A 27199-nucleotide genomic window follows, 5' to 3' on the forward strand; every position below is an offset into this window, starting at 1 on the left:
CTGAAGCTGTGAGGCAAGAGCGTCACCTGCCCTGCGGCCTGGGCTCCCCTCCTGCAGCTATGGCTGCCTTAGTCCCTTAGTGGTCCCAGGTAAGCTAACTGACCTCCAGACTCTCCATTTCTGTGTCTGTAAAATTATATCCTGCCTCACGGGGCAGTTGGGAGGTTAAGTGAGGAAATGCACGTTAAGGGCCTAGAACAGAACTACATGCAGAGCAGCTGCTGAGTGACAGGCGGCGGTGCAGCTAGCTCCTGGTCTCCCCGCTGGCCGCCTGCCGGGACAGCTCAGCGCGAACGAGGGGGAAGTGGGGTCCGGGATAAGGCTGCACACCCCGGCCTGCAGAGGGGCTGGGCTGGATACGAGAGAGAGGCCTGCTGAGCTGCTTGCTTCCCTCTGTGCCCAGCTCTGCAGAGCACTCCAGAATTAAGCCCCAGAGAAGGGCAGGATAGGATGACAAAGCTGTGACCCCGGCCTGGACACTGCTCAGAGGCAGGGATTGGGCCCTCCTGATGGAGTTTTCTCTCCCAAACCTCACTCCTCACTCACCTCCCCGTCCCCGGTGTGCACAGTCCCTTACCTTCAACCTTCCAAGACTCTTATTTGGTGCTTTTAAACTTTTTTCTTTATTTAGACAGAAAAGACCAACTCTTTAAAAGTAAAATGCAATAAATAAATAAGTTAAGCATAGAGAAGTGTCTGAAACTGACTCCCCGCTCTCCCCTTAACCACTCCCACCCCCACCCCATTTCTTTTCCCTAAAACCTCTTTCTAAAGAAAATGATCAGGTAATAAACCCCTTTAGCCCTCCCCACACCCCTCTTCCCAAATACCCAGTTACCCCCCAAAGCAAAGGGAGAAATCAAGAGAGAGAAAAAATCCAAGGGAAACATTGTCTAAACTCCCAGAAAGAGAGATGGCAGCGTCCGGCCGGGCCGGGCTGGGTAACGCACGGGTGGCAGTGGTATTTACACGGAGGGAACCAGCAGAGACTGTAAACATTTTTAGGGATTTGGGGGAGGTCTTTTCCTCGGAGGAGGAGGGTCTCTGTGGCTGACTGGCAGAGAGGCAGCCCTCAGGGCTCCCCCACACCCTCCTTAGAGGGGGCCCTTGGGGGAGGCAGTGAGTTTTAGGGCCGGGAGCCCAGGGTTCAGGGATATCCTACCTCTAAGCTGAGGGTGGCAGGGAGTGTGAGGACCAGCGTCTGAGAAGCCCCTAACGTGGGGCAGAGGCTGGGTGAGGGCTGGGGGGGGCGTGGGGGAGGCCCCGCTGCCCTCAGGGGCCGCATGGGTGGGACAGGCCCGCTGGTGGGGGGGCAGGTGCGAAAGCTGGGCACAGAAAGCCCATCACAGGAGCTCCAGCAGAAGGCAGGTACCCCCTGGAGCCTTCGAGCCTGTTCCTTGCTCCCTCACAAAGGCCAAAAGGGCACCTGGGAGGAAACAGGCCCTTCAGGGGAGGCAGGGTGGTGGGAGTGGGCCGGTGTCCTGTGCCCCCAGGGCCATGAAGCAGCGTTTGCCCCAGCACCCGATCAAGGCCCAGGGCAGATGTGCAGAGAGGGCTGGGGCCAGTCGTGGGGAGAAGGGGTGAGGTGCCCCTTCCTCTGGTGTGTCCAGACCTGTGAAGGAAGGAAACATGGGTGAAGCTGTGGGGAAGACGACAGCCACTGCAGGTCACAGGCCCCAGGGGGAAGAGTTAGCTGGGGTGGCTCAGGAAGGCAGGTCATCGGAAAGGCCTCAGTCCAAACTGAACCATCCGGCTCCCCAGCCATTCGACAAGGGGCAGGGATGGAGGGGATGGGACGGAGGGACTAATGATTCAAGAAACCAAAAGGATTAGGAAGGAGATATTCAAACAGCCCGTGAGAAAAAGAAAGACTGAAAGATATGGAGACCAGGACTCGAGGGGGAGAGAGGCAAAGAAATGAGACAACAAACAGGCAGGCAGAGGTGACTCGGAGGAAGGGAGGGGCACAGTGTATGGGCAGACACCTGGAAAAGAGCAAAGGGGCATCCGCAGAAGGGCGGCGGAGCAGGCCAGGGTGGAGCCAGGGCTGGGCTTGGGGCTGGAGTCTCGGGGGGGGGGGTGAGACCCCCCCCAGCCCCTAGGGGGTGCTCTCATTCCTTTTAGGAAAGGAACAAAGAAGCAAGAGAGAAGTGCACGGAACACAGACCACAGTCACCAACCACTGTTGACCAAGCACATCCCGCGAGCTGCCCCCAGCCCTGACCCTGGGCTGGGGGGGCGCTTCCCTCCGCGGCCCCCTCCCCAAATAACAAACAATCGGCTCCAAAGACAACACGCTCGTTCCATGCAACTTACAGGGGCCCGGAGCAGGGGTCCGGGGATGGGGGCTTCGGCCGACAATGGACACGGGCCCTGGGCTGGGGGGCCCCCAGGGTGGGGGGAGTTAAGCAGCCAGGATTGGGGGGAAAGGGGGAAAAACAGAAAATGTGGGTGTTGTTCTTGGGTTGTATTTTTTCAGGTGTTTGGTCCAAAGGAGAATTAAACAACACAAAAGTAATCAAAGGTCACAGCTCTGTAGCCATGAGCGTGGGGTGGCGGCAGGCAGCGGGGTGAAGGGGACCTGTTAAGTGAAATTCACAGGCAGTCCAGCGCTTCAGCCACCTCCACCTGAACTGAAGCTGCTTCCCAGAGGCCTGGTGCTCAGGCTCCCCCTAGTCTGCTCTGCACTGCCCACTGTCTCATGGGTCTACTGCTGTATGAGGGAAATCACCTGGGGTCCAGGGCGCTGGGACCTGATGTTCCCACTTCTCAGGAGAACAGATAATCCAGGAGCCGGTGATTCTAGGACCCTCTAGTACCCTAAACCAGCCCCCATTCCCCAAACCCTACTCCTCTTAACTCTACTCCAACCCAAAGGAAAACCAGAAAGAGAGACATACAAGACACATGGACACTGACCAGACAAACGAGACCAGATATTGGGGAGATCTAGGGAGTGGACACAGATATACACAGACTTGGCTCTCTCCGGGGTCAAGTGTGTATGTGTGTGTGTGTGTGTGTGTGTGAGGGAGAGATGGAAAGAGGAGGTGGGGGTTGGGGAGAGAGACTTGGATGATTGAAAAACAGCTGAGGAAGCTGCTCCAGATCCCTCCTTCAAGTGTCCAGAGTGAGGGGTGGGCATCCCTGCGAGTAGTGGGAAAGGTGGGGGGCAATCCAAGTGAGGGGCCCTGGCTGCAGTGGAGGGGCGGGGGGGCTGGAGAGGCCACGGGTTGGGAGCATGACCCACCTGGAGGCCCTCAGTAGGGCCGGTTGGCATCCTTAGGCCGCTTTAGCTGGACTTTGAGGCGCTTCATGCCAATCTGGAAACCGTTCATGGCCTGGATGGCAGCCTGGGCACTGGCCGGATTGTCGAAACTCACAAAGCCTGAGGTGAGAGGGGCATAAGGCCTGGCCCAGCCCCCTCACTCTCCTGTGCTTAGGGCCAAAGCCTGCTCTTTGCTTTCCGATCACCAGCCTACTTCCTCCAGGTCTTGAAACCCCAATGTCTAGAAGACTGCCCAGCACATCGTAGGCATTCAGTAATTGTTGATTGACAGTTGAGTGACTGAGTCCTGTCCAGCCTCTCTCACACCCCGGAATGTCCCTTTCAGCATTATTTTGAGAAGCAGCCCCTTCCTCAGCCTTGGTAGCTCTGAACCTGCCTTTTGAAACCTCCGCTCCAGACCTTACATGACTTCTAAAACCCAGAGGACAAGCATGTTCCCTTTCTCTCCCGAGGGGCTTTCAAAGAGTGAAGGCAACTGATCGCTGCTCCCTAAGCCTTCCTTCTGAAAACAGGACTTCCCCAGTTTCCGAGACTCTTTCCGCCCTCGTAGAGCATGGGTCTGACCAGTTCTTAGGGAGAACAGATGAAGCTGTGGTTTTCTGGAGGAAGAGATGGTCCTGGGCAGCAGCTGGTATGGAATGTTTGCAGGGTAAAGAATGGTTCTTTCTGACTCTTGGACAATCTGGATTTCAAATATTGGGCCCATTGCAACCATATTGCAACCATAAGTGCCTTCAAATGCATCAGACCTTGTCCTCACCTGGAGTTTGGCCAAAATGTGCCGTATTTTATCTTTTGAGTAGGGGAGGTAATTAGGCTTTTTCTTTCTTTCTTTTTTTAATGGAGGTACTGGGGATTGAACCCAGGACCCCATGCTTACTAAGCACTCACTCTACCACTGAGCTATACCCTCCCCACCCATATTTTATCTTTTGGATCATCATATTCTTACCAAAACACTTGCTCTGATTGGTGGCCCGGTCAACAAAGACTTTGGCTGAGATGACATGGCCAAAGGGGACAAACATCTGGAGGATCTCTGAGTCCGTGAACTCCTGGGGCAGGTGGTAGATAAAGATGTTGCAGCCGTCAGGGCCTGGGTGGCAGCAGAGACAGAAGGAAGGGCTCAGTGATTGAGAGACAGACTCAAGGTGCCAGGGACCAGGGAAGGCAGCCGCCAGCATGTGAGCCAGGGCGCCAGCCACCTCGTCCCCACCTGCTTTCATCCCCACATGTGGGGCCAGAGCTGGCCTTGGAGCCCACGGCAAGGGAGCCCCGTCCCGAAGGCGCTTGGCTGGCGGGCCCGCTCAGGCCATACCTTCCCGCTGCTGCTGCTGCTGCTGCTGCTGCTGCTGCTGCTGCTGCTGCTGCTGCTGTTGCTGCTGCTGCTGCTGCTGCTGGGGGGGAGGCGGGGGCTGCTGGGCCACCAGGGCAGGGGGCTGTGGGAACGCAGGCGCCACCAGGCTGTAGGCGGCTGGGTAGGCTGCTGGCAGGGAGAATAGAAAGAGCTAATGGGGCTCTGGGATGCCTGTGGCCCTGCCCCTCCAGCCAGCTCCGTCTCCCTTTCCCTAGCCCGGGCTGGTGGAGTGGACAGGGCTGAGAGGTGTCAGAAGAGCAGCTGCCTCAGACCCTGGATGCCCTGCTCCTATGGGGCATCCTCACAGGTGTGTCCTGTCAGTGAGTCTGAGCGGGTGGTTGGCCGGGAGCATGAAGCCCAGACCCCACTTCCGGGCGTCTTCTCCTCTCGCCATCCCTGGGCCAGCGCCTGGGCTGGGGCTCCTCACCTGTATAGTGCTGCATTCCCGCGTAGGCCTGCTGCAGGGGGTCCACCGGGGCCGCGGGGCTCTGGGCTGGGGAGAGCAGCACTGACCGTGAGAGTGGGGCTGGGCCACGGCTGGGAGCCCCACCAGTGCCTCTCAGAGCAGAGGCCAGGCAGGCCGGGAGGAGAGCCTCATCTGGGCACGGGGTGTGAAATGAGAGGGTGGGAATGCGCAGAACCGTGGGAAGAGGGGCGAGCCTGCATTAGCAAGATTTGAGTGTGTGAGAGGCTGTGAAACCCTGGATGAACCATTTCGCCTGTCTCAAGACAGAGCAGAGGAAAGCACCTTATAACCCCAACACCTGGAGAGGGAAGGCGTGTCATGGCTGCTGGCTGTGGGAGCGGTGGCTGGGATGGCTGCTGGGGAGAGGACGGGGCAGGCAGAGAACCCCACCTGGGTAGGGGTGAACCCCGTTGGGATACAGAGCATCAGGGGCAGGCTGCCCAGCAGGCTGGGTGGGCACCGGGCTGTAACCGTTGACGCCCAGGGCGGCAGGGATTGCAGAGACAGGCGTGGCGGCAATGGCAGGAGGGGTGCTGGTTCCTGGGGAGGAGAAAGCGGCAGAGACAGAGCAGAGAAGCAGACACACACACAAATGCAGAGAACCAGTCAGCAAGTCTGAGGACAGAGGGGAGGAAGCAGGCTGCTCTCTGAGCCCAGACCCCACGGCTTCCCTGAGTGATGCCCTGTGAGCTACCTCTCCCTGCCCCAACCAGGGGAAGCTCCCACACCTACCCCATTCGCACCCGGCCCAGCCCAGCCTGGGCCTTACCTGAGGATGGGGTGATGGGGGTGGCGATGAGGCCATTGGCATTGATGGCGGCCATGTGCTGCATCTGCACAGCAGCCATGGTGGCCATGGGGCTGAGGTAGGCACTGTGAGCCGCTACCAGGGCCGCCTGCTGCTGCATCAGCTGGGGCAGGGGGAGAGAGGAGAGTGGGGCCAGACCCCCTGCACCCGGGCCTGAATCCCTTCCCAACCCTGGGCCTTGGCTTTGGGAGGGTGGGGGCAGGACACAGGAGGCCAGGAGGAGATGGGGATGGGCATTGCTCACGGCCTGGGTGTAGGCGCTGTAGGCTCCAAACTGGAGAGCGATGGGGCTGAACATGCCCAGCTGGGTGGCCACCTGCTGCATTCGGCGGAGACCTCGCTCCTTCTCCGTGTCAGCAAACTTCACCACCAGGCTGGACGAGGCACCCTGGGCACGCGCCCCACATGCGGTCAGACGGAGAGAGTCAGGGTCTCTCCTCCCCAGAGCCCTCAGGACCTGGCCTCAGGTCCACCACACATGGCTTAGCCTCTTTGGGAGGGCAGCCATCATTAGGCCTATGTCAAATGGGGAGATTTTCATCCCACCCTCCCCCTGTGCCAGGGTGTGCAAGAGACTAGAAAAGGTGAAGGCATATTCTTGAAAAGGGAATGCAAAGGGCATCACTGGCTTCTCCATGAGGATTCTGAATTGGAAATCATCCCCAGGGTGCATCAGCCACAGCAAACAGTTTAATCTCAAGCTCATCTTGCCTTGTGGCTACCCCATGCCCTTAACTTACCCCCTGCCCCCATGCCCTAGTCCTCATGGTGTGCTCAGGGGGTGCAGCTCAAAGTTTAATGCCAGCCTATGCCAAATAAAAGCCAGCCTGGAACATTTGCGAGGATTGTCGTGGAATCCTAGGATCTAGAGTGCAGTTCTTTATCTGATGCTACGCCCTCTAGTCCAAGTCTCGCTGAGTGCTTGCCCAGCCTCTGCTGGAGAACCCCTGAGCTGTGGGAAGCTCACCTCCCTGGGAGCCATCTAGTTGCGTGTGAGAGGTTTGCCCTGCTGGGGAGCCCTCCACGAGAGCCATCAGTTGACCCACTGCTAATGTGCGGAGACAGCAGGATGAATGTGCAGAGGGCATGTGAGGCCTTGAAGCGACTGTCCCGATGCCCAGCCAATGCGGGTGGTGGGTACGGGAAGAGGTGAGAGATGAGGGAGAAGGCTGAGGGCTGGAGGAGGCAGGAGAAGAGAGTGAGGACATTTGGACTGAAGATGAGGGATAAGAGCCTGGGAGATGGTATTTGAAAGGTAAAGCTGTCCCTAAGATGTTTGATTCTTCCGCCAGAAACTTCTTGAATAAATTCAAAGACCCTGTCTAGAATGGGCTGCCCTGCCTGAGCCACAGTCTGGCGGGGGCCCAGTGAGACTGGAAGAGGCCGGAGGGCAGGGGCAGCAGGGCTCACCGGCAGAGTCCGGCTGCTGTGAAGGGTGTTGATGGCTGCTTGGGCCTCGGCGTGGGTCTGGAACTTCACAAAGGCGCAGCCTAGAGAGTTCAAGAGGGAGGAAGAGAGGGTGAGAGCCCACCCTGGAGGGCCCCTACAGTCCCCATTGCCCAAGGGACCAGGTGGGGCAGGAATGCAGAGGGCTTGGTGAGGGAGGGGGGTCAGTGGGCTACCTTTGCTGGTGCCATCTGGCCCCCGGAGCACAGTGCACTCATCTATGGTCCCAAAAGGCTCGAACATCTTCCGGACGTCTTCATCTGTCTGCTGCTTCCCTAGCATCCCCACAAAGAGCTTCCGGTCTTCTAGGGGGTAAGGCAGAGGAGAAGGGGCAGGTTCAGGGCCTCCTGGCTGCTTTCCCAGCCCTGTTCCAGCTTGGGACAGGCAGAGACCCCACTCCTTCACCTTCAGCTCCTCCCTGGAACTGCCCTCACCTTGGGGACAGACGGCTCTGGGCTGTGAACGGGGTGATGGTTAGGGAGCGGGGCACAGTTACGTAGGATGTGTATCCCAGTTCTGAAGGACTGACTTGCACGACACTCTGGGCCTCAGTTTTGCCATCTCTACAATGGGTTGGATCACATCCCCTCTGGCTATGCTGACTCCTTTGCGCATCTTGACTGGAAACCCTTCAGAATTCTCAGACTTTCTTTTTCAAGAAAGACTGCCTCTCAGCTACTTCAGGCCCTGGGCTTGAGGATCGAGGGAGGAAGACTGAGTCAAGGTACAGAACCTACCTCCTCGGCTCTCGCTGTCGGCTGGCTTGACCTGGATCGGCCTGTTCATCTAAAGGAAAGAAGAGAAGGCAACTGCTGGGGACCTCCTCCGAACACCCCAAGAGCCCTCCTGGGGCCAGGACCTGCGGAGAGGCTACAGGGAGTGAGCCCAGGCCCAGCCCCCTAAACTGCTAATGAGAAGGAAAGAATGGGGCTTGATCTTGTTTCGGATTAGGCCCTGAGGGGATCAAAGGTGGTGGAAGGAGAGGCTGTAGAGGAGGATGCTTATGGGGTACGACCCCAAGCTCAGGTGAAACCCCAGAAGATTTGGCCCAGGAGAGCAGGGCTGCCCACAGGACCCAGATCCTGAGATAGAGTTCAGCCAAGGGCTATTCAGCAAGAGCCGCCTCAGTTCTACAAAGTAGGAGCAACAGAGGCCACCCCATCAAGCAGCCCCAAGGAAGGCTCTAGACTGAGGGAGACCCCACAGATGCCCCAACTTCCTTCTGACCCCTAGAGGTGTGTCTGCCTCTCTTTCTGCCCCTCTACACCCCTTGACCCCAGGGGGAAGGCACTTGGGCAGCACAAAGGGAGCAGATGCCCAGTCTCCGTGGCAACGGGAGAATGCGCGCTATGGCAACCGCCCACTCAGCCTGATTTATCCGTCCCCGTCGCCCTGGCGACCGTGGTGACGTCATCACTTCTGCTGCTTCACACACCCAGAGAAGGAGTGGGGAGGGGGGTGGGAACAGGGTATGCTGTGGGGGTAGGATTTGGTGGGGGCTGGGAGGTGGGGGAGGGGCCCAGGGGAGCTTCCAGATCCTGGAGGGAGGTGGTGAGCAGGCCCTGCCCGGGCCATGCTGTCCCGGCTCCTGCCTTCCTCCTCCAGATCAAATCCTTGATGTCTCACTGCTGAGACAGCTCTAAAAGAGGAATTGCTGTCCCGTGCTCTTTTGAGATTCTCTCGGTATCCGGAAGTCCTCCAGAGATCTACCCTCTCCCCTACTCCTGAAGCATCTCCCTTTGTTCGGCCTCCAGTGGAAATGCAGACAGCCCCAGTTCCGCTTTCCATGTTCCTGACTGGTGAGAGGACTTGGGAATGACTCCTGCAGGTTGATTTCCTTAACCAGAGTGGGGAGCATCTTAGGAACTGGAGAGGGAGGGGAAGGACTCAGTATCTCATGTCTGAATATATTTTGCTTTTGAAGACTTTGACCGCTGGGGTCACATCTGGTCACCCAAATCATCTGATGGCGGAACGGCACTAGTTCTAGTGACCAAAAAGAAACAAACAAACCGAAGAAAACTTTCTTTTACATTCTGAGAGTGGGGCCAAAGTTACCCTCAGGAAAGGCACTGGACTTCCAGGACTGGCCCTGCCACTCTTGGACAAGTCATTCCTCTCCTCTAGGCATCAGCTTTCTCATCTATAAAATGGGCTGGATCAGGCGGTCTTGAGTCAGTTATTCTAGCCTTGGAGACTTTGGAGGTCAGCACTTAGCACAGAGAAGTGCAGAAATGATAGTTGCCCCTGCCCCTTCTCACACTGCACCCAGTCCCCAGGTGTCAGATCATGCCAGTTGGCCTGACTGGACTCTGCTGGTGAGGTATCCCAGCCCTGGATCGATCTAGGCCCCACCTCGACCAGTACTCCCTCCCTGGCCACCCCTCCCCCCAATCTCTGGATCTGAGAGCAGCTGGTGGGGGAGGGGGTAACAGTCACACAAATCCGCTGGCCAATCTGCCCCAGCTTTATCCTCCACCAATCTGGGATTATCCCATCGTTGGTTCTATCTCCTCAGGAGTGTGTGTGTGTGCATGTGTATGTGTGTGTGTCTGTGTGTGCAGCAAGGGGTGTACGCCTTCTCTCCTGTACTCTTGCCAAAGCAATTAGGAAGTCCCCTCACAGGCATCTGAGCAGCCAGCCCCCCAGCCCCGCTGCAGGAGAGGCCAACTCTGAACAGGAGGCATGGAGTCACGGCATCAGGGAATTCTTCTGCTTGTATTAACCCCTTTCCAACAGGCCCCTGGGGATTTACTGTTCCAGTTGGGGATGGGGGACCTGGGACCCAGAGAGAAAGGATGGCGTTCCCTCCCTGCAAGGCTCCTGGGCACAAAAATAGCGTATCAGTAAATCTCCACAGCTGATATGGATTCACACAAACACACACACGAGTGCACAGATCACAGCCCAGACCATGTTGGTGGAAGGCTCCCCTGACTCCCTCATGGACAGCCTCCTCCCTCAATGGCCTCTAGTGCCCGGTCCCCAGCCTCTCTTTTTCTGGCCTGGCACTTCCTGTGGGAAGCTCAGCCTTTGTTAGCTTAGCTGGGGCACACCTGCCGCCTCCCCTGAGTCCAGCTGGGCCCTGTTTACCTGGCAACCTGGCTCTGGGCGCCTCTCTTCCCTAACTACCACCCACCAGGTGATAAGCCCTCCCCAGGGCCTCCCAAAGAAGAGGAGGCTATTTATACTCCAATCTCTGAGACCCTTCACCAACACGGTCACTTGTAAGTCTTTCCCTGTCACCAATAGCAAAGACCCCACTGCAAAGAGCTCCCCGCACCCACAAAATCTAATTCTCCTGAGGGCACAGGCCTGGTACCCTGTCACTCTCTTGTGCCCAGTGTCCCAGGCCACATACGGGTCCTCTCCACTGAGCCAGAGTCCACCTGCTCAACAGTGAGCTGACGGGGAGGCCCGTGCCCCGAGAGTGGGTTTTTGGCCCTAGTAGAGGAGGGAAGGGCAGGCCAGACAGGGGGCGTCCCTCACACCGCCACCTCCAGGAGGCCACATTCTGCTTGCAGGGAGAATCCAGGGACCTGTGACAGAGCCTCTCCTGGAAATCTTAGGGGAGAGAGAAGGAAATGGGGCCTGGCTCCCCTCTCCCTGTGGCCCAAAGCAGCACCTGAATATGGTGGCACCTTCCGGATTCTGGGGTGACCAAGATGGGGAGGGCATGAAGATTAGAGGGACTAGGAGGGACTTCCCAACACAATTGTGCGAAAGATGGCACATTGGACGGACACACACACACACACACACACACACACACACACACTCAGTGACTGTCTGAGGGGAAACAATGCTGCCAGGAAGGCAGGTGGCTGAGAAAAGACCTGAGGGCACAAAGGGTCAGGCCGAGCTTGGTTACAGACATCTGTCCCTTAAACTACCCTGCTCTGCTCCCCCAAACCCCCAGTATGGGGGCCCCTTGGAGGATGGAACCCCTCACTGCTTTCCTACTAAAGCCTCTGTCAGGTGCTGCTGGATTCTGTCCCCTGGGGCAAGGGCCAAAGTGGAGAACGCAGCATCACCTGGGAGCTTGGGGCAGGGCTAGACAATTTTTAACCCCGGGCACCCTTCTCGCTCTCCTCTGGCCCTGGGCCTCACTTCCTCAGGAAGAGGAAGCAGTGCCTTTCCACACTCAGGATGGAGCCCTGCCTGAGCCACACAGGCGGCTGGAGGGGGATGGAGCCAGGGCAGAAGCCCCCAGCTGGCACAGATGTTCCCCCTGCAGTGCCCCCGTCTCTGCCTTCTCCTTCATCCTCTCTGGTTTCCTCAGGAGCTCTGAGAGGTAGGAGGACAGCAGACACAGACAGAGGAGCAGCAGTGGAGATGAGAACTGTCGATTTCTGAAGGGCCTCCCCAGACGAAAGGAGAGTAAGGAGAGTTGCGAGGTCGTGCGATGGGAACCAGGCTTCCCAGGGATGTGTGTGCACACGTGCTCACACACACCGCGCGCTCACACACACATGCACGTGCTCCTTGGAGCCTGAGCCTACTCACACATGCACGGATCCTAAATTCTGTGGGCGATGGCTGTTCTAGGCTGCCTTGCCCCCAGCCGGGATAATACAGTGGGGTAAAGTCAGGATGCTGGCAGTGGGTCTGCTTTCCCAGTGGTACTCGGGGTGGGGGGCCACAGAGGGGCAGGTCACAGACTGATGGAGGGTTCGAAGGTGAGAGTGGTGGAAGTAGTTCTAATTTTCTTAAATTCCCCCCACCCTCTTTCCCATCTGTTTTGTCTGTTTCCCTCCCAGGAAATGCTGGAGAATCAGCCTTGATCTCCATTTCCTACAAGGGGGAAGGAGCAGAGGATGTGACAGGTGTGTCTCCGGCACTCAGACTGTGTTTAGCAAATGCTGGCTGGAGGGAAGGATGGAGCTGGCTCTCAGGAGGTACTTTCTGAGGGAGACAACAGAAGCAGGTAGGTACTGAAAGGGAAGAGCACAGCCTTTCCCCCCAGGATGCAGAACTGAGGGGCAATCTGAGATTCTTTATTCCTGCCCTTGCCAGCCCAGGTCTGGGACAAGCTGCAAGGCTGGCTGGGAAGAAGACAAAGAGCTCTGACCTTGTAGGTGGGAGGCCACATCAGAGGCCACGCCTGCTTCCCTGGGCACACTTGGCGGGGTCAGGCCTGACCCTCCGCAGTGATGTCTGCCTCTGCCCTTGCTTGCCGCCTCCTTCCCTACAGGGCTTACTCCCAGCCCAGGCCCAACAGGCCCCGATCCACCCTGACGCCCTGTGGCACTGTTCCCGCAGCTCTTCCTCAGGGACGCGAGGTGAGCCTGTCCGAGCTCAGAAGTCAGCACAGAGATGCCAGTCCAGCAGGCACCAGCTGCCCATCTCAGGCTGCAGGCACCCTTCCCCCATCTCACAGATTTCCTCCCCAGAGCCACAAAAGAGTGCCTAGCGCCTCCTGCTCACTCTGCCCCACACTTGGTGTCCAAAGTCTTCTCCCCACGCCTCCCAACCAGCTAAGTCCTCCCTCTATGTGTTGTCCCAAGGGCAGCTGGAAAGTGGGAAAGGGGCCGCCTCTGTTCTTTGCGAAGGTCACGTTTACTCTGCTAATCGCTGTTTTCCTTCTCTCCTGGTGAGGAGAAATGCATGCAGCTACAACAAGGAAGGGGGGTGCTAGAAGGAGGGAGGGACTGCCTGGTGATGAGAGCAGGTGGAAAATACACTCAGTGTCTTGGGAAGGCGGTGCCCCTTCTAAGGCCCTTCTCAGCCCCCTGGCCCTGGAAAGGCCGGGACTCACCCCTGGAAGCGTCTTCTGTTCGTGCAGGGCGCTCTGGGCCTTCAGGGCTGAATCGCGGGCACAGTATGTCAGGAAGGCACATCCTGAGGAGGAGCAGGGGCAGAGAGACCGGGTCGGGGGGGGGGGTGAGTCCTCGGTCTCCCCTCCCTAAGAGGCTCCCCTCCACGAGACTGAGGACTGGGAAGCTTGTCCCTTCTTGCCACCTTCTGTCTGTTGGGGTGGGGAGGTGTCTGAGGGGGGTAAACATTGTGCCCCAGGGGGTCTCTGGGCTGATGAGCGTGGGGCAGAGACCTAGAGACCAGGAGGCTTAAATGGAGGGGGTGGTGGAAGAGGAAGGATGCTTGGGCTGTCAGGAGCCCGGGCTTTGTGTGGGGGGAGGAGAAAGGGGCATGTGATCTCAGACAAGTACTTGTAGTATGGTTTTCTCTCTTCCTTAGCTGATCTCCTTTCCCCTTTCTCTTCTGCCTCCACCTCCCTCCATCTTGGTCATCATCACCCCTCTCCTCCCCCATTTTCCCTATTTCCTCCTCTCTCTCCAGCTCCACGGGAGGCAGTGGCGGGTGAGAGTGGAATAGAAAAGGAAAGAGAAGAGCAGGTAGTGGGAACTCCCTGGGCGGGTGGAGGGGAGGCGGTGTGGCCCCTCTGGCTCCCAGCGCAGGGAGCTGTCCAAGTCCTGACCCCGGGGCCTGACCCTGCTTATCTGCACAGCCCTTAGGCCTGAGGCATATCCTCTCTTCACCCCCAACTCTCTTAACTTTCGAGTCCCCTACACTTTCCAGATTGATCTTTACCACCCTCTGTCCTTCGTACACTGTTTCCCAGGTCCCTTTCTTTAGTTCTGGAGCTGCCCTGCCCAGTCCACGTCCATCCACTCTTTCCAGGTTGAGGTCCACTCTGTGTCCTGACCCCCATCCCAATAGTATCTGAGGCTACTGAGACTCAGTCTTGTGTGCTTGCGCACGCGCGCGCGCGCACACACACACACACACACACACACACACACACACACACACACACACCCCTGCCCAGTTGCTTATCTCCCAAACCAGCTCTCTGTTCAGCCTTCCTTAAGTTCATCCACAACATCATCCCCCTCAGCTCTGGGATCCACATCTCTGCAGCCCCCTTGACACCTCTTCCCCCAAAGAGGCTCTCCTTGGTCCTCCATCCAGAGTCCCCTGGTCACCCTGAGTTCTCTTCTAGCTCCCTCATCCACACTCCCCAGTCCCTGAACTCTTTTCCTTCCAGATCCACCTTTTCCAGCCATTCCATCCCTCCAGCTTAGCTTCCCCTCTCCTCCCAGCCTCCCAGCCTCCCAGCCCACTCCCTGAAGCCTCTCCAGCCTGGCCTGACCCCTCACCCTTGTGCAGCCCGGTGTACTTGTCCTTGATGACAGTCAGCTCGAAGATCCGACCAAACTGTTCGAAGATGGGTTTCAGGTCCTTTTCCTCCAGATGCCTCGGGATCTGCCCCACAAACAGCTTGATGGCATCCGGCTCCTTCATTGGGGCGGCCCAAGAGGAGTGGCCGAGGGGAGCAGGGAGAGGCCCAAAGCCAGGGGGAGCTGCCCAGCAAGGAAGCAAGTGGCCCGGGCCAGGGCCCAGCCTGGGGCTGGCTTTCCCTTTGGCCCCCAACCACAGTGCTGAGCAGAGGGGCAGCTCTTCACACAAAGGAGGCCCAGAGAGTTGAGGGCTAAGGGTCAGGGGTCTAGGCAGACGCTGTCATGCCACCAGGGGGCATAGCCCAAACAAACGATCTCCCTCCCAGAGATCTGGCAAATATCCCAGGATGGGAGGCAATGTGGCCAAGACCTGGGGTTAGGGTGGTAGCAAGGGTGCTGGGAATTGGGGTTTAAGATAAGAGCTGGAGGTGAAGGAAAGGGCCTGAGGAGGGAGAGGGGGATGGAGGCTGAGGGGTTAGAGGCCTGGTATGGTTGCCAGCAGCGTCAGTGTTGGGTAGGGGGGGCACTCCTGATGTGGGGCAGGTGGAGCTCTCGTTGGCTTCCCTGGGAGGACACCTCCCCTGTGGCTGATCCTTCTGCTGGGTCCGAAGATCCCTGATGCCAGATGCTTGATCTCTGATGGCGGCAGGGCTCCGGGGTCCCTTTTGCCCTGCAGCCCCCCTTCAGGTCCTCCCCTCAGCCCCCCTCCCACCCCCACCCCGGTCCCCGGGCCTGGACTGATGCTGGCTTCTCCCGCCGCTGGGGCTGCCTGCTTTCTCGGTCACCTGGGTCCCGGAGCTCTGCTCTCCGGCCGCGCTCTCCTCAACAAAAACCTCCCCCCTCCACACCCCCTCCCCACTCCCACCTCCTTTCCCCTGACATCAGTGATGTCAGTCTCAGGGGTGGAATACAAATTCTCTACCCTGGAGAGGGACGCACAATCCAGACAAGAGCCACGCCCTCTTTCTATCTGCTTCCTCCCTGACTCCCTTCCCACCCCCAGAAGAGCAGCTGGTCCTGTTGATAATAACCCTTCCCCCATCTTACTCCCCAATCACGAGTTGTGTAAGGCGCTAAGATGGAGAATTTATAGAGGAGCCCTAAGGTGGGGTCCATTGTTCCGGGGGCTGGAGCTGTCCCCGGTGCTGGAAGAGAGGACCCAGGAGAGGGGAGGCGGGGGAGGAAGGGAGGGGAGCCGGCATCTGGGGAGACTGAGAGTGGAGAGCCAAGGAAAACCAGCGGAAAGAAGATGGCATAGGGACAGTGGGCAGGTTGGGAGTGAGGAGAAGGGTGTAGCTGGTCGGGGGCGGGGGGAGGGGAAGCAGGTGTCAGAGCCTGGGGGAAAGGGCAGAAGAGACCCAGAGAGAAAGACAGAAAGAAGGGAGAGCAGGGTGAGATACATGCGGAGAGAGAACTGTGTGGTTTCCAGAAAAGGAACCAAGACAAACCCTATCTTGCTGGCATTTGCCAACGCCCCCTTTACGCCCTCTGGGGGGTTTGTGTGTATAAGTGCATGGGCAGGGAGGCAGTGGTGACAGCGGGAGCTCTCACTTGTAAGCTCCTGGAAGACCAAGACACCATTTGATACAACATTTTACTGTTCAGAGTGTCTAACACAGTGTCTTGTTCACATGTAGTAGGCACTCAACAAATATTTCTCGAATTAACAGTCAAATGCAGAGAACCTTTGATGGAGTAGATTCCTAATTCCTTCAGTGGGCAGAACCACAGCTGTCAAGCTCCCCTTTAGGGCAGAGGAAACCCAATTACTCCTTCCTTCCACCCCACCTTAGGTTCTCTGAGTGGGAGTCTCTAATTGAGTCAGGTAACAAAGAGGGATGGGTGAAGCATGTTTGGGGGCCGTTACTCCCCTGAACAGCTATGCTTCTATAGATGATCATTTGGCTTCATTATGTTGAGGGAGATGGACTGCTCCATGCCCTGGGCTCACTCACAGCTCCACCTCAATGCAGGGAGTATCTGTTGACATCAAACCTCCTGGACAGGGCAGCCCTTGCTTGCCATCAAGTGTTCACCAACCTGGGCTCACAGCTTTTGTGGAACACCCTGCTTCCTATCATTCTTTCATCCCAGAATGGGGCTGATGTCTCCACAGTGGTGCTGGTGTCTCTGAAATATGTCCCACCTGAATCCCAGCAGCCCCTATGCCTCTGCTATTTGGGCGGGCAGGCTTCTCTTCCGGAAGGGAAGTAATAGTAATATCACTTAGAGGACTATTCTGGTATCAGTCTGTGTCACAGGCACCATTCCAAGTGCTTTATATTTACTAATTTGTTTAACCATCAGCACAAACCTATGACATAGGTTCTAGCCTTCTCTGAGTAAAGATGAGGAAACCAAGGCACAAAGAAATTAAATGACTTGCCTAAGGTCACTCACTAGAAAGAGGTCCAGCTAAGAGTGGAGACCGGACAGTCTGGCTCCAAGTTCATGCATTTAACTCCCACAACAAATCTCCTGGTGGGAATGGACAGAGTAGCTGAGCCTGGCCTTTCTTCCTCTTGTGTCTTCATTTGAGCCCTGGATGAGAGATATCCTTCCCTCTGCTGCTTGATTGTCCATTAACCACCTTCCATCCTTCCTTAGCCTCATTTTCTGTGTCCTGAAGCCACATTCTGACAGGTATGCATGTTTGAGTGAGTGAGTGTGTGTGTGTGTGTGTGTGTGTGTGTGTGTGTGTGTGTGTGTGTAGACATGATTACACTTACAGTATGGATGCCAGGTTCTCTCAGTAGGGTCCTCTAAAATGGGTGGTGGTGGGAGATGGTAGAGGACTCAGTGCTGGCTGGTCAGAATATATGATCACAGTGTCAGGAAGTCAAGAGTGCAAACACATCTGGAAAGTAACTTTCCACTCATCTCCCCCACCCCCACTGCTCCTTCTCTTGCCTCCTAATCTGATCTTGGTATTTATGGAGATGCTAAACAGATCACGCCCTCTGAGGATGGAGCCTAGGAAGACCCCATGGCCTTGTTGATCTCATTACTCTGTGTCTTGTCAGCAGATCTGCCGCCCTGCTGCTCATTCAGGCTTGGGGCTAATCATATTAATTGAAATATTAAACATTCACAAAAATGAATTATAATGAACTCCCCTCACTCCTCCTCTCAGTCAGCAGTTGAGGAGACAGCTGCAGGCAGCAGACCACCTCCAATCCTTTGCTTCATTCATGATCCTCAGATGGAGGGTTTCGGCGTGAGAGGAGAGGCAGAGTTTAGGGGAGAAGCCATGGGAGCTCTCTTCAGGCCTTCCCTGCTGGGTGACTGTGGGCACATCTCTGTTTTCCTTTTAGGCTGTGGGGGAGGGGAGCCCTGTGAGGTAAAGAGGAGGCGGGGGCGGAAAACTGACTCAGAGGCCCTACTGGGGAGTTGCTTTCCAGGAAGAAATGAGGCTCCCAACCCCTAGTTTCTCCAAGGAAGTTTCTCTGCCCACCATCCCAAGCTCACCTTCTTTTTTATTTTTCTGCCCTTAGTGCTAAGGTGCCCTACATTAAAATATTGACTTTACACAGAGAGAGCTCACTCTTGGTTTTAGATTCCTGGGAAATGAGAAATGCTGAATAATTGGGATACTTTTCAGAAAGGACAAAATGTAGTGATGGTATGTGTGGGCAGAGTGGCTAGTCACCAAATACTTGTTGGCCTCACTAATTGACAGCAGAGCGAAGACATCTGCAGCAGAATTTATGAGAGTGTGCAAAGAGCTGATTATACTTCCTTCCTTCAAGTGGCTTCCACCTCAAATGGAGAGGTAAGACAGGCCAACACAGTTTACAATAGTGAGAACTATCATATGCCAGTAAAAAAATGAAAGTAGCCTCTCTCATTGACACATATGTGTATTTGGGGTTTGGGCCATGGGTTGTGGTCAGTCAGGAAAGGCTTGATTGATTTTCAAAGCACAAGAAGATCATAGCCTAACAGAAGGAGGGCCTTCATTATTTTATTCGTGGTGGGGTGGGAAATGGAAGGAATTGTGCATGCATATGCGTGTGTGTGTGTGTGTGTGTGTGTAGATTTGCCAGTCCACACCAGCACTGTTTAATATAATGTAAGCCATATATATAATTTAAACATTTTTCATAGCCACATTAAAAAAAGTGACAAGAAAAAGTGAAATTACTTTTAATTATATATTTTATTTAACTAATATATCCAAAATATTATTCAACATGTTTATATGACATATCCAAAATATTCAACATATAATCAATGTAAGAATTATTAATGAGATAGTTTACATTTTTTTAATACTAAGTCTTGAAAATCCACTGAGGATTTTACACTTACAGCTTATCTGACACTTAAATAGCAAATTTCAAAAGCTTAATAGCCACAAGTAGCTTGTGGTGACCACACCGGATGGTGCAAACCTAGAGGGTCTGCCACCACTTCTGTGAGGTGGAGTGGGGGAAAGAGACAGGTCCCTGGTCAGTAGGAATGATCACCCCTGATTAACCTCTGCTCCTATCTAAAAAAATCACTTCTGACAGATGGCAGCTTATCTACCTCTCACTATTAACTCTCGCTCCAAAAAACAACCAAAATGATTACTAACCCAGATGGGGTTTCTGGGGAGAGGCTTGTAGCCCACTATCTAATCTACCTCTTGAGGTTTTTTCCTGGCTTTGGAACTGCGAACATTTTCACTTCTTTTCCTCAGTCTTTTCTGAGAAGGATAGAGGCAGACCACCACCGAGATACCACTCCCAGGCCATGGCCTAACGCTAGGCTTGTTTCTTATGCTCTTTCCTTTCTCCTTGGGCAGCTGTTCACAAATCTGAAAAAACAGCCTCCTTTCAGACTCTCTTCTCGGTCTCTCAGAAGGCCTCTGTGGGGCATGATCTCTGGGGGTGTAGAAACTCAGCATTTGTGTGTATTGTCAAACAGCCTCCTGCCCTTTCTAGGTGCTATTTTCAGCTCTCTGGCTTTCTGTCTCACATTTTCTTCTTAATTAGATAGCAGAAGAACACATCTTGAAGACCAACTGCCTTCCTCCTCCTCTACTCAATTGGGAGTGAGAGAAATGATTTAGAATTTATGACGCTCAAGTTAATCTATACAATAAAGTCAGTCCAAGAAGGGATGCTTCTGGCAGGATGTCCCCAGGTCCTTTCCAGCATTTTTAGTCTGAGAACATGGTTCATTTCATCCTGTGGGGTGTTTCATGTTGTGTTAAGAATCTAAGACTTCAGTGTCAAGTGTCTACAGGACAGATGGAGGGATTTGGCTTCTGGGCCAAAGGAAAGAGAAGAGGCCTAGATTCTCTTTCCCTACTACTAGGCTTTAAGTGAGAGGGTCAGGAACCAGATTCTGGGAGACACTGCCTTAGGAATCCCTTCTCCAGTTTTGCTCTAGAGCTAAAGAAAAAACTATTTGATGTTGAATGGGGTCAAGCAGAGGGGCTTATTTTCATATGCAATCAAGCCGGGAATTCAGTCCCCAAATCTGAGGACGGGGATCATTCACAGACCCTTTGGAGCTTACCCCTCGACTTCAGAGTGGCCTCCATATTGCTTCCCTCGGCCCCGCCCCACGGCTGGAGAGGGCCGGGCTTGGGGGCGGGGCCAGGCCGGGGGCGGGTCCTCACCGGCCGCGCCGCGCGTTGCCTTGACGACCGCGACAAGATGGCGACCCTGCCGGGCGGGATTCAGGGGCTGGAACCCGAAGCTCTGAGCCCTGAGCAGCTGGAGCAGCTGCGCGGCTTCAAGGTGGGTGCGGCCCCGACCCCCGCCTCCTTCAGAGTGCAGCTCCCCCACGGTAAGGGCCCCAGACAGGGAGAAGCGCCCTGAGGGAAGGGGCTCGGGTGCCTGTTCCCAGAGAGAGGGGCGGAAGGCTGGGGAGGGGGACTCCCCCGGCGGACCCCGGGGATTCTGGGGTCCTGAACAGAGCCCTGCAGGCACCTGAAAGTGCAGAAAGAACTAAAGCAGGATTGGGCCAGAGAAATGGAGCGAAATGACTGCCGGATCCATGAATTTAGATGCAAACAAGAACTGCCCAACGGTAGCCATCCGAACTTAGTTGTGACCCTGAAGCATGAGCAGGAGGCAACTTGGAATGTTGATCTGTAAGAAGACAGAGGGCTTGAATTTTCAAACATGCTGGGAAGAGGCCCGGGTTAAATGTGCACGGTGTTTCCCCAAGCCCTTCACACCTCCAGGGCTTGAACCCTGAAATCGGCTCCTCATGGAGCATGACCCTTTGCTCTTGCCCCCCCCCAGATTCAGACCCGGATTACTAATGAAAAGTACCTAAGGACCCACAAAGAAGTGGAGTTGCTCATAAGTGGTTTCTTCAGGTAGGTGGTTTTCCAGACTGGCCTTGAGCAAACAGTGAACATTTCTACCAAAGCTTGTTGGGAATAGACGAGTGTGAGTGGCCTCTTCTTTCTTTAAACACTCCTTGTTGTTTCCTTTAAGGTCTGAAGGTTAGAAAATAACCCGAGATTGAATTTTTCCAATGCTGGGGTTTGTGACATCCCAGGTTTTCTTGTCTCTAGAGGTTTCCTTCAGTTATCTCTAAGTTCTCAAAAATATTGATATTCATTCACTTTAATTTTTTTAACAGAGGTACTGGGAATTGAACCCAGGATCTGGAGCATGCTAAGCATGTGCTCTACCACCAGGTTATTACCCTCCCACCAATATTCATTTACTTTGGCTGTAGGGATAAATACATACCTTCTGACACCTGGAAGTGGGAATTTGGCATTGAGAAACTCAGCAGGCAGACATTGGGTGTAGAACGCTTTTCTCCATCAGAGGAGTTTAACAAGATCAGAAGAACTTAAAAAAATTCAGATGTCTGGCCTTTCTCTACCTGATAACTTTGTTGTAGAAAGACTCCAAGGGTTGGAAGCCACTCCCCTGTAAGTTGAGGGGAAAAGAAGACCATTTTCCACTATATCCTGGAGCATGTTTTTCCTTCTGCCACACTGCCTTTCAGCATGGTATTTGCTTAAATGGAAAATTTTCCTAATGGGATGAAAAACAAAGAACTTAGGGAAAAAAATCATGGAGCAGAAATGGATGAAAACAATAGAGCTCTCTCAAATACTGTTTGGCTACAGACAAATGGACAAGATTTAAATAATAATGGCTTCCACTTCCAGGCGGTGTGTTGGTTTTCTGCATTACCAGTTATCACATTGTATTGTAATTGCATTGTCCATCTTCTTTTGCTCTCTGGACCAAAGCTCTGGGCTGGTGGAGCCATGTTTGTGTCCCCAGTGCCTGCTGAGTGTATGGCATCTTGGTACACTTTTGCTGATCCTCCCAGCAGCTCTCCAAAAGACAGTTTATTATTGTTTCTATATTACAGGTGGAGAGTGAAATGCCTTCCCCAAGGTCCTGAACTAGGATCCAAACCCCTGGTTTCTCCGTGTGTTGCACTGTAGGCACACAGGAGCTGGGGAGCCAGACCTAGGGCTCTCCTTTGTCTTTTCAAAAGTAGGCCTGGAGGGCTGTTTTTTTTCTAGGCCCCTTTGTTTTTCCTAGATCTCACTGTTCTTCATTTTTTTAGCCATTTTTCCAGTGGCAGCAGATTCCCAGAGGGCAGATGGGGGAAGGGGAAAGAGAAAATGGAAATCTATTTGTGAAGTTTGGTTTTTTTGGGGCCAGGGGTAAGGCTTGGGCAAAAGATGGTTTCGAGGTCCTCTGTCAGTGTCAGCCCTGGGGATCAGGCCATCACTGCCTGTACCTTTTCTTCTAAAGGGAAATAAAGGATGACATCTTTCCTGTCCTGGGGAGCTTACAATCCAAGTTAGGAATGATTCCAGCAGGGAGATTGGGAATGGACGGTAAAGCCTGAATCAAATCACCATTTGCAATGTTCACAAACAAAAGGACTAGAACCCTTGAGAGTGGTGAATGAAGAGGGTGTTATTTAGTCACATGGCAGGGATGGCCTGACGTCTCTGCCCAGGAACAGTTTCCAGGAGGAGCTGGGTGTCTGCGAGGACAGCCCCAGTCATCTTCCCTTTCCTTCCTTATCATTCCCCTCCGCATGCCAGGTAGGCCACCAGACTTTTCCTTTTGCTGTCCCTGAACCTCCCCTCATGAAATCCTCCTGGCCCCTTTTAGGCTTCTCTGTTTCTGGGGTAGAGGTGGGGAGGGGAGAAGTGTTTGAAGTTTGAGGGCTTGCTTTTGGGGTTTTTTTTGGCGTGATTGTTATTTCCTTTGGACGATGCCAGAATGAACCAGAATCAGCCCCTCATCTGTACTGGATGCTTCAGATGGCCCTTCCTGTGAGAGAAGAGGAAGGGGGAGGAGGGGACAGAACCCTGGGCAGCAAGCCTGTGCTCACCTGTTCAGCAGGTCTCAGCTCTAGATTTATTCCAAGCCATGAGAAGCCCCCAAACAGTTTTTGCTGGGAAGCCAGCTCCCCACTTGGGGTTTCCAGATCCTAATGATTTATGGCCACTCAGCCACAGCCCTCTCGTCTGTGCTCATATATACAGTGTACAGAACTCTTAATACGTTGAATTTTGGACCTGAAAAATGGAAGGAGTAGGGATCTAACTTATTTTGGGCACCCAGAGATCTCAGGTTTTAGGTTGGAGATACGATAACTAAGTGAAATTGTGGAAAGGCTTCATTTGATGTTTTTGTAAACAGCCAGGCTGATGGATCTTCCCAAACCATAGCACTGACCATGTCATTCCTTGTCTGGAAAAGCCTCCAAATCCACAATATTGCCTTTTTTTTTCTTTTTTTAACATTCTGTTGAAATATGAAATGCAGAAAAGTGGCATATCCTACACTGGATGGATTTTCACAGGCTGAGAACACACATGGTACAAGTGTCCAGATCAAGAACTAGAACTTGACCGGCACCTCAGACCCTTTGTGGCCCCTTCCAGTCACTCCCTCCAGAAAGGTGGCCAGCATCTTGACTTCTCACAGCACAGATTTGTTTTCCCTTTTTTGTACTTTATGTAAATGGGAGTCTGCAGTAGGGCTCTTCTGTGCCTGGCTTCTCCTGCTTGGCAGTGTCTTGTGGATCCTCCATTCTCATTGCTGCCTAGTATTCCACTGTGTGGCTCTCCCACTCTTTAGTTATCCTTTCCCATTGTCCTTTGAATGGAGTATAAATGTCCCTCCTTGGCCTTCATGGCCCCTCCATAGTAAGCCCTCCTTCGCTTCCGCGCACACGCCCCCTACTCCAGCCAGACCGGGCCCCTCCCATCACTCCACCGGCCTCGGCCTTGAGCAGGGGCGTGGCTCTCCTTGAGAGCCCTTCTGGGCCCTGGGGAAACCTGCCCTAGAGCCGTTCACCGTCTGCAGCGCCTGGGCCTCTGCTCCTGCTGCTCCCCTGGTCTGCACTGCTCTTGTCCCTCAGCTCTCGGGTGCCAGCTGCTCTGTGAGGAGTCGGGGTCTTGCTCCGGGCCACCTCCCTCTCCCCTCTGATCTCCCCGCTCACTGTGACTTAAAACCCTCTTGTAGCACTTCCTGGAGGTCACCTGGCCTTTTGGACATTTGGGAACTTACTCGTTCCCTTTTACTTGACTAATTTCTTTGAGGTGGGGCTATAGTTTATCTTTTTTAAATCAATTCCTCATATCATATAGTGACTTACACATAATTTGTGCTTAATAATTCTCAAAATGAATTGAAGGAGAATAAGGGAAGCAAAATTCTTGAAGCCTGGGAAGCAGGGGCCCCCTGGGCGGGCAAGGCAGCCGTGGCCCCGAGCACTGGCCTTGGCACCACAGGACCCGGGCCTCCTCTCCTTTATTTGCTTGCTTTATGAACTTGGACAAATGATTAACCTTTTGAAAGCTTGGCTCCTTCACGTGTAAGACGGGGCACAGTCACTGCTGTTTCACAGGGTTGTAGAGTGAGGGAGTATTCATGAACATGCTTGATGGGCCATGGAGCTTCGTGCTTTGAGGCACCTTCGGCTTCCCAGTGTTGTCGCAGCGCCCACTGTGCTGCAGGCAGCAGCCATCCCCAGTCCGTCTTCTCAGCTTTGTGCATTGTGCCCTCCCCCGCCCGGTGGCAGTCCCTGGTCAGCCTTCATCAGGAGGTTGTGGGTCGCATATCTGACCCCCGACACGGGAGCCCCTCCAGGACCAGGCAGCAGCCTCCTTGTTGTGCGGCATGGCCTTGGCGTGGTCTGGTCGTGAGCAGTGTTTGCTGGGTGAGTGACAAGCTTCACCTGCTGCAGCACAGCTGTCTTGTGAGGGGAGCATTCCCTCAGCTTCTTGCCACTTCCAGTGTGTCTCACTCCCGGCCTCAGATCCTGACTTGAAGGAAAATCCCGAGTGCAGGGGTCCCTGTCAGGAGTCCCTGGCCCTCTGCCAGCCACCATGGGTGTCTCGGGCCATCCGCCTGATGGCACGGGACCCTTCTCCCCTTATCCCTTGATGTTTTCCAGAGAAATGTTTTTGAAAAGACCAGACAACATTCAAGAATTTGCTGCAGGTGAGTAGGGCGGCGTCTGTTTTGGGCTTTTGATAAACCAGCGCAAGGAGTGTTGCTGTGAGTTTAAACCTGGAGGAGCCCAGGATTCTCCCTGCAGAGTCTGGGGCACTTCTTTCCCGAGGTCTCCCAAGGGAGCTTTTTTCGAAAGGCTCTTTCCTCCATTGTCATTTCCTTAAAATGAGGACAGATAAGAAATGAGGCAGAACTTCCTCGTGGTGAGGGTTGTTAAGAATTTTGAGATCCCCAAGGGAACAGACTGGCAGCTCTTTCCCTGGGAATCTTAAAGCATGGTTCTCAGCCCTGGTTTCACATTAAAACCACCTGGGGAGCTCTTAAAACATACCAATGCCCGGGCCCACCCCTGGAGGTTTGTATTTTATTAGTCCGGGGTGGGGCCTGGCATCTATAGTTTTAAAGGCTCCCCAGGTGATTCTAATGGGCTCTGCTGCCCTGAGATGGCTTAAGGTCAATGGTATTTAAAGGGAAGGGGCTGAGTTGGATGATTTCTTGGGTCCTGTTAGCCCTGGGAGTCAGTTACAGCCTGAAGCTGTTTCTAACTGAGTCTCAGTACGTCTTTGCTGCCACAGCAGATGCTGCCTCTGATTCACATTATGCTGGAAGTATAAAAACCCTCTTCTGTCGTCAGCCTGCGAGGGCCTGGCTCTCCTCTTAGAGGATATTCTCAGAGAGGGCGTGATGTCTCAGAGACGAGAGCTGGCAGGCCCAGTTGAGACAAGAATAACACTTGGTATTTATTCAGGCCCCGAGATGGGCCGGGAGCAGAAAGCCGGAGACTCCCTCAGCCCTCCGATGGCTTCCTGTGCGTCAGCAAGCTGACAAAGGGCAGGGCGGTGTGGAGGGGACAGGAGCGGTCTGTCCTGCCTGGGAACGCTTGAGCCAGAGACTCAGAACTGTGGGTGGGGGGTGGGCAGGGGGAGTCAGTGACCTTGGGATTTGCTGTGACATCTTATATCATGTCGTAAAGCAGGGCCACCAGTAAAAGTCCTGCTAAGACAGAGCCGTTCTAACTTTTTTAGCAGAGTAAGCTGTCTCCCTCCCAGTCTTTCCCCCTTGGGTTTAGATGATTTCTTTTTGATTCTTATCCCAGACTATTTCACGGATCCAAGACTTCCCAACAAGATTCACATGCAGCTAATTAAGGAGAAGAAAGCAGCTTAATTAGCAAAAATCATGATGCTCAGCTGTTGAGAGAGACCAGAAAGAATCCAGCCTCGGGTGGGTGTTAACCTCGCTTGCAGACAGAGGCTTCTTTAGTCGTGTGAGAATAAGCACCACCTCCTCGGCCCAGGGTGTGAAAGAAACCAAATGGAGACGCCGCAGAGAGGTCCCATGCAAGTGCCGAGTTTTCCTGACACCGCTTTGGGGAGTTAGGGACTGTGAAGAGAGGCCCAGGGTGTGGCCAGCATGTCTGCGGCAGGGAGACCCTGGCCGGTTAGCCTAGTGACGGGGTTAGGAGAATGGAAGTGGGACTAGTCCCTGGGGAGAGAGAGTGATGGGGAGATGGGGGTGAGGTCAGTCGTATCAGGACCTCCTCTCACGCTGCAGAATTCCAGAGTGCTCCTGCAGGGGGCCTAGTCCTGTGTCCTTGGTGGTGGGAGCAGAGGGGCTCCCCACTGCTTCTGGAAAGAGAGGGCAGCCTCCCTAGTTGCTTCTGGATTGGGCGCTCTACTGCCCCCCTCATGGTCAAACCAGGCCCCGCTGTGAGGGCCATCGCACATTTTCCAAGCAGGGTTTCTGAAATGATTTCGAAGCTTGGGATTTTTAGATGCGAGGTGGGAAAAAGCCACACTCCTGATTTAGCAGCACCCTTTCTGTTTCGCAGGGTCATCTGGAAGCAAAAGAGCCCTGTTGCCACGTGTGGGTTCCAGGCCGCCTTGGACTGTGTCTGCTGTGGCAAAGGCTTTTAAAGATACTCATTAAAAACAGACCTTCCTCCTGCTCTCTCTGCTTTATTTCACTCGGAAGGAGAAGACATGCTTCATGGGAGGGCTGCTCTGCCCCTGCTCTGAGCCGGTAGGTAGCAGGCCTGTTTCTCTGTCCGTGGCAGCAGCCTCTCAGCTAGGTCAGCGGGCTGTTTCCACATGTGCCTCAACCCCTGTAGTCCCTGTCCCTCCAGGCCCCTCACTCCCAGGCCAGGACCAGAGAACGAACAGGGCTGGGGATCCCGC

The 27199-nt window shown here is 54.5% G+C and overlaps 3 protein-coding genes and 1 non-coding gene across 13 annotated transcripts in view; 2 read left to right on the forward strand and 2 right to left on the reverse strand.

Moving 5' to 3' along the window:
* The window catches only part of SNX27 (sorting nexin 27), a 68286-nt gene extending 56031 nt beyond the window's left edge, over positions 1 to 12255 (forward strand). The window contains exon 12 of the mRNA XM_064477759.1: positions 12127 to 12255. Coding sequence (XP_064333829.1) covers positions 12127 to 12150 — 24 coding nt within the window. The 3' untranslated portion in view covers positions 12151 to 12255. The remainder of the gene's footprint in view (positions 1 to 12126) is intronic.
* Positions 1282 to 15396, reverse strand: CELF3 (CUGBP Elav-like family member 3). 10 transcript variants are annotated; one of them, XR_010377453.1, is made up of 14 exons: positions 14485 to 15305; positions 13125 to 13207; positions 8104 to 8152; positions 7543 to 7671; positions 7331 to 7410; positions 6165 to 6308; positions 5882 to 6023; positions 5503 to 5652; positions 5074 to 5139; positions 4608 to 4775; positions 4242 to 4385; positions 3251 to 3388; positions 2317 to 2581; positions 1282 to 1612 (listed from the first exon to the last, which is right to left on the reverse strand). XR_010377453.1 is itself a non-coding variant. In XM_031436413.2 (14 exons), the coding sequence occupies exons 4-13, from the start codon at positions 8150 to 8152 to the stop codon at positions 3261 to 3263; spliced, it is 1197 nt and encodes a 398-aa protein (XP_031292273.2). In that variant the 5' UTR covers positions 13125 to 13207; positions 14485 to 14590; positions 15351 to 15396; the 3' UTR covers positions 1282 to 1612; positions 3251 to 3260. The 10 variants fall into 10 exon arrangements, 9 of the variants coding, with proteins under 9 accessions (XP_031292273.2, XP_031292272.2, XP_031292268.2 ...); XM_031436413.2 differs by lacking the exon at positions 2317 to 2581 and adding an exon at positions 15351 to 15396 and having other exon boundaries at positions 7543 to 7668; positions 14485 to 14590; XM_031436412.2 differs by lacking the exon at positions 2317 to 2581 and adding an exon at positions 15351 to 15396 and having other exon boundaries at positions 14485 to 14590.
* On the reverse strand, positions 4131 to 4203 carry TRNAT-AGU (transfer RNA threonine (anticodon AGU)). Its single transcript has one exon. It is a non-coding gene; the product is annotated as a tRNA-Thr (tRNA).
* RIIAD1 (regulatory subunit of type II PKA R-subunit domain containing 1) lies at positions 12169 to 26970 on the forward strand. The gene is made up of 8 exons (XM_064477761.1): positions 12169 to 12293; positions 13664 to 13719; positions 18245 to 18337; positions 20058 to 20297; positions 20808 to 20884; positions 24964 to 25010; positions 26119 to 26246; positions 26854 to 26970. The coding sequence occupies exons 1-7, from the start codon at positions 12245 to 12247 to the stop codon at positions 26187 to 26189; spliced, it is 633 nt and encodes a 210-aa protein (XP_064333831.1). The 5' UTR covers positions 12169 to 12244; the 3' UTR covers positions 26190 to 26246; positions 26854 to 26970.
* The last annotated feature ends 229 nt before the right edge of the window (positions 26971 to 27199 follow it).

This window comes from Camelus dromedarius, chromosome 23 (assembly GCF_036321535.1).
Source record: "Camelus dromedarius isolate mCamDro1 chromosome 23, mCamDro1.pat, whole genome shotgun sequence".
NCBI lineage: Eukaryota > Metazoa > Chordata > Mammalia > Artiodactyla > Camelidae > Camelus > Camelus dromedarius.

Coding starts and splice junctions, on each gene's coding strand:
- RIIAD1 (XM_064477761.1), top strand. CDS start 12,245: ATGGAGCTGGCTCTCAGGAGGTACTTTCTGAGGGAGACAACAGAAGCA. Junction 13,720..18,244: donor AAAAGGAAAGAGAAGAGCAG/GTAGTGGGAACT, acceptor ACTAATTGACAG/CAGAGCGAAGACATCTGCAG. Junction 20,885..24,963: donor CTCATAAGTGGTTTCTTCAG/GTAGGTGGTTTT, acceptor GATGTTTTCCAG/AGAAATGTTTTTGAAAAGAC.
- CELF3 (XM_064477760.1), bottom strand. CDS start 14,629: ATGAAGGAGCCGGATGCCATCAAGCTGTTTGTGGGGCAGATCCCGAGG. Junction 7,672..8,103: donor CGACAGCGAGAGCCGAGGAG/GTAGGTTCTGTA, acceptor CTTACCCCCTAG/AAGACCGGAAGCTCTTTGTG. Junction 6,024..6,164: donor ACAGCGCCTACACCCAGGCC/GTGAGCAATGCC, acceptor CCCCTGCCCCAG/CTGATGCAGCAGCAGGCGGC.